Below are 10,700 nucleotides of genomic sequence, written 5' to 3'. Positions count from 1 at the left end.
GCGATGCGAACCCTGAAGCCACAAGGAGGTGCTTCCCTGGCCGTGCCCGGCCTGGGCTGTCGGCGGCTCTTGCCCTGTGTTAGGGTGGGCAGCGTTGCCGCCCGCGCCCCCCGGTCCTGGCAACTCCTTACGCGCCCCCTCTCCGTCCCCATGGCTGCGGAGGCCAGCCCAGGGCTCCTAGGATACGCTGTGAAACGATGCAGGAACTCCTGTCGCGGTGGTCCGAGACAGGGAGCAGAGATCCTGAGCGTTTATTTAACAAGGAGGGAGATGAGGACGGGCCGAGGCTCCCCACCGCTCCCAGCATGGCGGCCCCGGGGTGCCGCTCCTCGCCGCTCTCAACATGGCGCGGTGCCGCGCCGCGCATCCGAGTCTCGCGAGATCTCGCTACTATTTAAACCGCGCAGGCGCTGTTTCGGCCTCTTCATTCGGAGCAGCTGCCGCCATGAGGTATATGGGGCCTGGCGTCTGCTCCTCGCCATCCGCCGCCATCTGCGTCCCGTGGGGGCCGCGGGGCCGTCCGGGCGGTCGGTGGGGCGCGGTCAGCAGGGTCGATTGCGGGGGGAAGCTGCGGGGACCGGGGCAGACTTGGGGCCGCGTCCCGGGCGGGGTCGGCCCTGAGCCCGCGCTGCCGTTTCCCCCCGCAGCAGCAAAGTGTCCCGGGACACCCTGTACGAGGCGGTGAAGGAGGTGCTGCACGGCAGCCGTGCCAAGAAGCGCAAGTAAGAGCCGGTACCGGACGTGTCACCCCTGGCCTCGACCTTCCCCCGTCCGTGCCCGGCCAGGCCTCACCCGTTTTCCTCCCGCAGGTTCGTGGAGACGGTGGAGCTGCAGATCAGCCTCAAGAACTATGACCCGCAGAAGGACAAGCGGTTCTCCGGTACCGTCAGGTTCGCCATCCTCTCGCTCCTACCCAGCCTTCGGCCCTGCCCGGCCCTGCTCGGGGCCGCCGCGGTGCCGAACCGCTTGGGGAGTCCAGCGCGCCTCGGCCAAGTGGGAGCGGCTGGACGGACCCTCACCCTGGGTCTTAAAACATGAGGGGAGGTGTGGCAGCCCCCGGGCTGTCCCCACCGGCCTGCTGGGGACGGCAGGTTCGCGGCTGTGCCAGATGCCCCGTGCTGTGGTAAGGTGTCTCCGTGCTGGCTCCATGGACTCGAGGGTGGTGCTGGCCAGTCACTGACTCGGACTTTCCTTCTTTCCCTAGGTTGAAGTCGACGCCACGGCCCAAATTCTCGGTCTGTCTGCTGGGGGACCAGCAGCACTGCGATGAAGCCAAAGCAGTTGACATCCCTCACATGGACATAGAAGCTCTGAAGAAGCTCAACAAAAACAAGAAGCTGGTGAAGAAGCTGGGTGAGTGCCAACGAGGCTTTCCGTGTGCTCAGGTTTCCATGTCCTGATTAATCGTAGAGCTGAAAAGCTCAGCAGCATCAGCCCCTGTGCTAAATTCTGCCTAGAACTACTCAGAAAAGTCACCAGGCTGTTTTCAATGCAAGTTTTATAGGTCAGTACTGCAGGAATGGGCCTGGTTCCTCAAGGAAGGGAGAGCCACAGGAAATGTCCCTGTCAACAGTTTCATCCTTTGCTGTGTCCCTCAGTTTCCTGGTCGGGGAGCTGGAGAGCAGCAAAAGCTGAGAAACATCAGATGCGAGACTGTGCTGTAGTCCTGTAGTTCTTACATGAACAGAGTGAAATGCATTCATCTTCTCTTGGTCAGAGAGAATCCCTCCCTGAGAACCAGAACCAGAGTCCCTCTGGTACATTCCTCAGGATCTTGCCCCTCAATCCATAATGGGCCACATGCTGTTAGGAAATGACAGTGATTGTTGGCTGAGCCTCTCTCAGATGGATCCTCTGTCTCGTTCATCCTGGTGTGTACAGGCTGTGGCAGAGCTTGGAGTTTAGTGTCACCTGGGGCTCAGCAAAGGACAGTTCCTTCAGGGAACAGGGCTGTCATTTACTGTATTGAGTGGGGCTGAGGCCTGGCTGCTGTGACAGTCATGCCTCAAAGATTTGTTGGCAAAACCAGGTCCAGTTCAGGTGGGATGCAGGGAGTGTTGGAATTATCTTCAGGGAGGCAGCTGCATGCTCTGAGCTTGGTGAGGGAGCAGAGTCTGTCCTTACCTCCCTGGTTGTCTCCTTGCAGCTAAGAAGTATGATGCCTTCCTGGCTTCCGAGTCCTTGATCAAGCAAATTCCTCGAATCCTGGGCCCAGGCCTGAACAAAGCTGGGAAATTCCCTTCTTTGCTCACTCACAATGAGAATCTGGTGGCCAAGGTGGATGAGGTCAAATCGACCATCAAGTTTCAGATGAAGAAGGTAAAGCATGGCTTTAATTGTGTACCTGGGGGTTGTTTTTGTCTCTGCTATATCTGGGTTGGGCTGTAGGTGTCCCTCGAGTGTTCCTTCAGCTGTGGCTGGTTTACTCCAGCAAGGGGAGATGGTGCCCAGAGTGTTCAGTGGCCAGCCAGAAAGGAGGAATAATTTACCTGTGGTTGATGGGTCTTGGAGCAGATGATGAGGAGATAGATGATTAGATGTTTCAGTGCTGAGCACAATCCAGTGTAATTAATGCTGCTCTGAGCATGGGGCTGCTACCCATGGGGTAGGACCTGACCATGCTTGGCCAGGCATATCCCTGGGGGGCTGGGGTGAGTCTGGGACTTGACTCTGTTCAAGTAACCTTGGGAGCAGCTCTGTGGGGCTCTGCTGTAGCTGTTGAGCTGACTCCCTCACCCAAGATAACCCTGTTCAGGCATCCTTACCCTATGTCAGTGGGCCAGATGCGACTCCTTGGGGCACAGCTGGGAGAACATAGCAGATGTGAGGGTTTGCAAATGCTTGAGCATTTAAAAGGGCTGAGCTAATGATGTCCTGACATTTGGCCTGTTGGTTCACTCATAAATCCTTCTGCCTCCAGCCTGTGAGGAGCGTTGACTTCCAGGCTGTGCAGGGAGGTGGGGCAGGAGACCTGGCCTTGGTCACAGTGCAGAGAGGGCTGGGGGATGGCCCCAGAGGCAGAAAGTGAAGCTGGTGTGGGCTTGGCAGAGCAGTGTTTCGGGGGCAGGGTAAGCCCGAGCTGAACTCCAGTTCTGCACAGTGTGCCACAGGTCCTTCCTGGTGTTCCATCTCTGGGAGGCAGCCATGCTCCCACCTCACCCAGTCACCTCTGCACACGTTAGAGTTGGTATTCAGCTGCTACAGGCACAGGGAGCCACAGGCCATGTGGAAAAGCCAAGGGATGGGCTGAGGAAGCCATATCCAGTGTCCAGACCATGGGACAGCCTAACACAGCTGAGTGGGTCAGCTCTTGTCACCTTTGCTTTGCCTGTGAAAGCTGTACCTCTATCTGTCCCCAGGTGCTCTGTCTGGCTGTGGCTGTGGGTCACGTGAAGATGACAGAGGACGAGCTCGTCTACAACATCCACCTGGCCATCAACTTCCTGGTGTCCCTGCTGAAGAAGAACTGGCAGAACGTGCGAGCTCTGTACATCAAGAGCACCATGGGAAAACCCCAGCGCCTCTACTAAGGGTGGGGGGGGCAGGGCAGCAATAAACTCTGCAGCCACCCACAGCCGTGCATGGTTCTGTTCCTCCAGAGCTCCTCGGGGAGGGTTTGCCAAAGAACTGCTCGTGTCTTCCTGAGGAAGGCCTCAGATGCTGTGTTGAGAGATGAATTCCAGGGGATATGGAAATTTTGAGTGAAGGAGCCTAATCCCCCCTCTTCAGAGGCAGGGAGGGGGAAGGACTCCCCTGTCCCCCAAAGCAAAGCAGAGGTGTCCCTGGAAGTGCAGGTTCAGCAGTTGGGCTGTGGCTCCTAACTGTAACCCAGATTCCCCCTGTGCTCACAGAGGGGATGCTTACCTGGTGCAGAGCTCACCTTGAGTCCTGCTGAGAGCCCAGCCCTGCTCTGGGAGGGCTGGTGTGGGCCAGCAGAAGCCTTTAAGTGCCAGTGCCCCTCCCCAGCCCACATGTGCCCAGGTGCAGCTTCTGAGTTCTTGAGCATTGTCCATTAGCCCATGGGTACTGAAGGACAGAGCTGCAGCCCAGCAAGGGCTAGAGGGTGTTTCCTATCTCCTCTTCCCTCTGGGCCAGTCTAACACCATGTTCTGGGTTGAAAATGTAATTTGTTGCATCCAAGTAATGTGTGTGAATAAATACGTTGTGCAGGGATCTGAGAGCTTGGGGAAGTGCAGTGTTTAAACTTGGGGGGAGGGCGGGGGGAGAAAAAAATACTTTGGGCCCTGGAAAAGCTTGTCAGCATCCAAGGGAACAAAACAAAGAAAATAGCTCTGGATCCTGCTGTTAGAAACCTTTAAAATAAGCATCAGAGCCAGTTTTTGAAAGATCAACATAACACCAAGAAATTCCATTTAATAATTAAAAAAAGACAATACAAAATGCAAACATTTCTTTTTACAAAGTTCAAATAACTTTTTTTTTTTTTTCTTTTAATCAAGTGCAAATAACTTCATGAACTACATCTTGCTCATCACTTTAATAATTTCTGCTGGAGATGGCAAGTCCTGGCCCACTGCAAAAGGCAGATACAAGTACTTGCAACGTGAAAAAAAAAAAAAAAGCCCCAAACCCCAACAACCCTCATTTATCTTGCCGGCTTCAAAACCTTGATCCCCGAGGTGGCTGATGTGGATTTCAGCCTTTCAAACCCATTCTGAGGTGGGGGCCCTGTGGAGTTTTGGGGGGTTTTTGAGCTATTTGTTGAAAGGAGAAGGGGGAAGCACTATTACCAGGTGCCTTTGGCCATTCCAGGAGCATGTGCTGCCCACTTCACCCTTCCACAGCTGCTGCAGGGAAGCGGAGGTGGCAGGTGTGGTGACAAGGGTGACAGCCAGGACACCCCAAGGCCCTGATGCCCCACAAAGGCAGCTGGGCAGTGACCTGACATTAAACCAGCCAGAGTTAATCAAAGTTAATGAACTCTGGTGGGTATGAGGGGCTGTGGCACTCAAATTTTATTTTTGCTGTGGGATTGTTTTTTTTCCTTCTAAATACGAAGGACCCTTTCAAAGGTCACTGGCCTGTGCCACTGTCCCAGAGCCACAAAACCCCTCCAGATCCCTACAGCAGCTTTTGTGCATTAAAGCAGCTGCTTTCAGACAGAGACCAAGTGACAAACAGCTCAGGCCACAGATGTGGAGCTTCCAAATAGGCTGGGAGCCGGCGGCAGGAGAGGAAAATCTACAGCTGGGATGAATCAGGAAAAGCTTCTCCAACTGATGCATCCTGGGGACAAACCTCAGCCCCTGTGCCAGTGCTAAGCCCACCCGCAGCCCCTCAGAGCCCAGGAGAGGCTCTTGGGGTGCTGGAGGAGTGTGGAACAAGGAGGGAAAACAGGGATGAGCAGCTGCTTCCCCCAGGTGCAGGACAGATGGACCCAGTGGGACATGCAGAGCAATAAATAATTGGTTTGTTAAAAGCAGGTCTGGGCTCAGGTGTGGGCAGAGGGACAGTGAGGGAAAGGGACCAGCCACTGGAAGAGCTATAGGCAAGTTGACCATGTTTAGTTCTGGCAGCTCCAGGTCTTTGAGAGGATGAAGATGGTGATAAAGGTGTGGGAAGGATGACAGCTTAGAACTGGTGGCAGGGCTGGAAAAGTAGGGAGGCTTGGGGAGGAGGAGGAGGAAGAGGAAGGGGATGTGTGGTGGCAGCAGTTGCCTGTCCCTAGGAATCCTGTCTGTCCACATGAAGATGCTGGGGGGACAAACCCACCAGTGGTGTCTACCTGGCCATCATCCCCAGCTGAGCCTGCCTGGGGGAGGCAGATGCAGTGAAACAGGGGGTGGCAGGATGGGATCTGCACCCCACTCCCTGGGAAGGGGCTCCCACAGCATCCCTGCAGGATGAGAACACACAGAGGGATGGGGCCAAAAATGCCTGGTGGGACTCAGAAGCACAAAACCTCCCCAGGTCCATGAGGGTGGCTCTCCCCAGAGGGAGCGCTGTACCTGAGGGAGACATTTCGGGGCTGAGTGGAGGGCCAGCTCCCCTCTCCTCCCAGCGTGCCCCCCAGACCCTACCTCAGCAGCTGCTGGCTCATCCCTGAGCCCCTGCAGGAAAGCAAATCACTTTGCAGCAAGCAGGTGACAAGGCCGAGTCTTGATCCCCCTCCAACAGGGTCTGAAGAACGTCCAAACTGTGGTGGATCAGCCTGAGAGGACCAACTCCATCCCCCAAGGACGGACCAAGACGCCTCCAACTCCCTGTAAGAACTCACCCCATTGCGCCGAGCAGGAGAGGCACCATCTCCCCCCAGACAGGGGCTTTTATCGGGGACAAACGTGGCAGAAATGGCCTGAAGATGCCATCGCATCGGTCAGCGCAGCCCAGGGCCCGGCTTGCTCTGGGTGGGTGGTTTTTGTTTTCTTGCAAACACACATTCTCATTCCTCAGGCAGTTATAAATATTGTCGTTTCTAGTAGAAAAAAAAACAACTTCCCTCTAAATAATATAAGGAAGACTCAAATGATTGCACTTAATACATATGAAAAAGGTAGAAAGGAGGATATCCTAGTGCACAAACATTAACTCCTGCTCTTCTCAAAGCTTGCTTTTCTGAGTTACTCTTTGGCAGAGCTTGTAACAAAGTCTGGTTTCTTGGCACAAGTGTCTGGGGTGGAGGGGGAAGAAGAAAAAAATCGAACCCGGCTGAAAGTCCTTCTCCTTTGCTCCCTGTTTTCTCCCGTGCAGCCAGACATTGTTCTCCGGGAACGTGGCTTGGCTGCGCTTCCCTCCCAGCACCAGCGCGGCTCTCCAGCGGGACAGAGCCACCACGGTGCCGTGCTGGTGGGCTTTGCCATCACTCCTTTGCATTTCCTTTTTAATCAAGTCGGCTTTCTCAGTTCTCTTACCCTCGACCTCTGCAAAACGACGCTGGTAGCCGGGGCCCAGCGCTGCGGTGGACGCGGCGTCACCTCCTGTGCCCCGGGGGGCTGCAAATACAAGGGCCCCCCACACTGTCCTGGGCTACTGGTGGCACCAGGGAGTGGGGACAGACCTGGCATAAAGGAAACCAAAGGGAGGACATGGGACAGCGAAAAGACCACTACTTCAGTTTCCTAAAACCTTCGGAGAAGCTGCTTCAGAAGAGGGGAGCAGCTTCACCACCGCTGGATGAGACCAGAGTGTGCCCCCGGCTGGGAGCGCAGGGAAATCGTGGGGGGACGTCTGCAGGGTGAGCAGTGGCGATCCTGCTGGAGCCAGGCGGAGGAAGGAGAAATCAGAAAGGAGAAGGAAGGGAGAAGAGGGTTTCCTTGGCTGCGGGGCGGCCCGGGACGGCAGGGCTCAGGGGGCTATTTGTAAGGCCGGAGGAAGCTGGAGACTTTGGAGCGCAGGAGTTTGATGAATGAGCGGGGCAGCATCTCCTTGTGCTTCTCTGTGTACTTGAAGTAGTTCTGGGGGTGTGCCAGCACATCAAAGAAAGCTTTGATGAGCTTCTTGTCCTGCAGGGAAGCCAAGACAGAGGGAGGTTCAGCATCCTCCCCACGGTCCCCTGAACTGAAGCCCTAAGTGCAAGGAGAGCAGGAGGCATCCCCAAAGGGAAGGATGCTCCTGCATCACCCACAGCTCTGGGTAGAACAGCCCTGGGGGCACATGCTCACCTTGAGGATCTCTTGGTGGTTCTCGGAGGCATAGAGCCTTCCATCCCGCACGATGTCCTCCACCAGCTGCTCGTAGTCCTCTGCCAAAATACACAGGGCATGAGCTGCCACTTGTCCCAAAACCTCTGATCTCCATCCTTCAGTCCACTCCCCCCAAACAAGAGGAGGTTTGAATTGGGAGTGACCTGGGTCCCAAACTGTGTGGGGGGAGAAGCATCAGCACACTGGGATGGCATCTCACCATCATAGGTGACATAGGGGATCTGGAAGCCCCGAGCACTGTTGGCTTCACTGGTTTTGAAGTTGATCCAGAGCTTCCGGGAGCGGGCAGTGAAAGCGATGGGTCTCTCATAGGTCTGGCAGGTCTCGTAGGTGGTGATGGAGGATGGGGAGGCTTCAGGGAACAGCAAGGGGACACAGAATAGTGGTTGCCCATCAGCAGGGCTACCCCCAGCCTTACTGGGTCAAGGGTGGCATCAGGGATGGGAATTGTCCATGCTGGGCAAGACTGAGCCCCCCCCATAAACCTCATGTTACATACCAGGGATTGTTATTCCTTCCTTGCTCTGGAAAGCACCAAATGGGGTTTTTAATCCCCAGAATGAAGGCTGAGGTGTGCAGCCCAGCCCACTCACATCCCCATGAGATCCAGCAAGACACCTGGGCAATAGGGTGATGCTCATCTCCCCACTCACCCTATTCCCAAAATTACCCTCCTGCTGCCCGGGGATGCACCTTTCTCCCTTTGCACAAGGCAGTTCTGCCAAACCCCAACCTTTTTCTCCCCAGCTCCTCCCCTGAGCACCGCGGCCCTCTTGGTTACCTACAGTTTTTCCGCATGACCAAGACGTCGCCACACTCGTCCTCAGAAGGGAGGAAGATTTCTGGCACCACGATGAGGATCTTGCGCTTGGGTGGGGGGTTGATGTTCCAGGTGCACTCAATGTTGGCGGGGTAATTCCCCGGGTAGTTGGGGGACTCGATGTAGCCTGTGTACTCACCCAGCTCCCCTCCACACTGCCGGTCTGCAAGGCAGGGAGACTGGTCCAACTGGGAACCAGTGGCATGGGGGCACTGAGGGGAAGTGTTCCACTGGGGGTGGTTTACTGAGCAAGAGGGACAGTGTCCCATTAAGCAACCCCCCATGCATGCCTGCATGCACTAAGCACTGAAATGACCCCAGACTCTACAGGATTTTTAAATACTTTTGAAGGAGGACCCCACACCTGTCCCCCCCTTCTGTTGCACCCCCGCTCGCCTACTTTTGCACTGGGACACAGAGGTGGAGCCATCGAAGTCGGTGGTGGTGTTGCCAGGGCAGGAGATGCAGTAATTCTGCCGGAAATCGGGCTGGTAGGTGCCCACGGCGCAGCGGATGCAGCGGTGGACGCTCGTGTTGTAGTAGTGACCAGGGGAGCACTGCACTGGGGGGTCAGGGAGCACAGGGGGCTGTGTCAGCTGCTGGTACAACCCTGCTGGGTGACCCCTTCCTGGGGACCAGCTCTGACCTACCTTTGGTGTCGCAGTCCTGGAAGGAGAGGGCTCCCTCGTGGCGGGTAGTCAGCCCCCCACCGCAGGGGAAGCAGAGCGCCCGTCCCACTTCGGGCTGGTAGGACCCACGGGGACACGGCTGGCAGGGCTTGAAGCCATCAGCAGAGTGCTGGCCAGGGGGACACTGACCTGCAGGCACAGGCATTGCTCAGTCCTGGCACCCCACATGCCTGGAGCTCTCCTGCCCCATACCCAGATCCTCTCCCCCCTCAGCCTCAGCAGCACCAGTATACCCAGAGCAAATGCTGCCCTTCCTGGGGTCCCCTCTAAATAATAAACACCCAAACCAGCAACTTCTGTGGGCCCTGGGGATGCTTAAGGCTTCCCTGTCTGCTGGCTAATAGTTGAAGTTGCAGCTCTGGACATGCCTCGGGCCCCACCCTGTGCCCTCCTTACCGGTACAGCCGGTGATGTTGGTGGCTCCTATGGGTCCGAAGGTGTCGCCGCGAGGACACAGGTCACAGGAGAGCTGTCCCTCCTTCTCCTGGTAGGTGCCGGGGGGACAGGGCACGCACTGCTCCGTCTGCCCGTGGTAATAGGTTCCCTGCGAGCAGCTGACTGAGAGCCAGGGGGGACGTCGGTGATGCTGTGGGGGCTGTCACCACCGGGTCCCCTTGTCACCCCACCACGCTCCTTACCACACTTGCTGGCCAGGCGCTGCTGGCCCGGCCCACAGCTCTCCTGCCTCTCCGGGGCCACACTCAGCTTCCGGGCCACCTCGTACTCCATCCCTGAGAAGCGCAGCAGGAACCGCTCCTGGTTGATGGATTTCTTCAGGGCTTTGATGGCCGACTTCAGCTTTTTCTCCACTCTCTGTCTCAGGCAGTGCAGGTTGCAGCTGGCTGGGCAGTGCAGAAGAGAATGGGGGTACAGGGGGAAACAGGGATGCAGTAAGAAGGGAGGGGTGGAGAGGGAAGCCCAGAAGCATTAAAACCATCCCCCAAATGCTCAGTTGCAAGTTCTACCCAGCACAAGCCAGTCTGGTGCAAGATGAGGACTGGTTTATCCCCCCTTGCTGCATTGGGATGGTATCGTGTCCCTGGCCCCACCACCTGGGCCTGCCCCCAAGACAGGTCAGGCCAGTGCTGCACCCACCTGTGATCTCCTCGGGCTTGATCTCTGCCTCAAACTCCAACGTGATGCGTGTCACCTCTTTGTTGGGGGAGTTGCGAGCCCGGCGCCCCTTCCCCTTCTTTGATGAGTCGCATTTGAGGTTGACGAAGGTGACCTGGCAGTCAGAGCACGGAGCCGAGCCACCTGCACGTGAGGGACAGGTCAGCACCTCATCCCTTCTGGGGCACAGGCACCCCCACCTCCCCCAGCATCACACCTCACCTTGTGCCCCGGCCTTCCCGGCCTCCTCCTGCTTGCCCTTGGTCCGTGGGTGCAGGTGGCACTTGGCATCCTTGATCTTGAAGGAGGCCTTCTGCTTGACCGGTGCAGCCACAGTCTCTGAAAGAACAGGTGGGTGCTCAGCAACCTGGCATGGCCCAGCCAGGCTGGTGGCAGCTCTGGGCACCCCAGGAG

General features: G+C 56.8%; 2 protein-coding genes across 5 annotated transcripts in view; one reads left to right on the top strand and one right to left on the bottom strand.

Annotated features, from left to right (window-relative positions):
- The first annotated feature begins 415 nt into the window (after positions 1 to 415).
- On the top strand, positions 416 to 3,574 carry RPL10A (ribosomal protein L10a). Of its 2 annotated transcripts, XM_062509385.1 has the most exons (6): positions 416 to 450; positions 648 to 722; positions 810 to 890; positions 1,205 to 1,353; positions 2,147 to 2,319; positions 3,360 to 3,574. In XM_062509385.1, the coding sequence occupies exons 1-6, from the start codon at positions 446 to 448 to the stop codon at positions 3,528 to 3,530; spliced, it is 654 nt and encodes a 217-aa protein (XP_062365369.1). In that variant the 5' UTR covers positions 416 to 445; the 3' UTR covers positions 3,531 to 3,574. The 2 variants fall into 2 exon arrangements, with proteins under 2 accessions (XP_062365369.1, XP_062365371.1); XM_062509387.1 differs by lacking the exon at positions 416 to 450 and having other exon boundaries at positions 657 to 722; positions 810 to 1,123.
- A 3,739-nt stretch (positions 3,575 to 7,313) lies between these two features.
- Positions 7,314 to 10,700, bottom strand: part of SCUBE3 (signal peptide, CUB domain and EGF like domain containing 3) — a 28,947-nt gene continuing 25,560 nt past the window's right edge. For all 3 annotated transcript variants that reach the window (XM_062509436.1, XM_062509437.1, XM_062509438.1), the window contains exons 13-22: positions 10,509 to 10,625; positions 10,269 to 10,430; positions 9,812 to 10,015; positions 9,570 to 9,731; positions 9,135 to 9,302; positions 8,885 to 9,046; positions 8,450 to 8,647; positions 7,864 to 8,016; positions 7,623 to 7,702; positions 7,314 to 7,463 (exon numbers count right to left, since the gene is read on the bottom strand). In XM_062509436.1, the coding sequence (XP_062365420.1) occupies positions 7,314 to 7,463; positions 7,623 to 7,702; positions 7,864 to 8,016; positions 8,450 to 8,647; positions 8,885 to 9,046; positions 9,135 to 9,302; positions 9,570 to 9,731; positions 9,812 to 10,015; positions 10,269 to 10,430; positions 10,509 to 10,625 (1,556 nt within the window). The remainder of the gene's footprint in view (positions 7,464 to 7,622; positions 7,703 to 7,863; positions 8,017 to 8,449; positions 8,648 to 8,884; positions 9,047 to 9,134; positions 9,303 to 9,569; positions 9,732 to 9,811; positions 10,016 to 10,268; positions 10,431 to 10,508; positions 10,626 to 10,700) is intronic.

Source organism: Cinclus cinclus, chromosome 27, assembly GCF_963662255.1.
Source record: "Cinclus cinclus chromosome 27, bCinCin1.1, whole genome shotgun sequence".
Classification (NCBI taxonomy): Eukaryota; Metazoa; Chordata; class Aves; order Passeriformes; family Cinclidae; genus Cinclus; species Cinclus cinclus.
This window is presented reverse-complemented; position numbering and strand designations above follow the sequence as displayed.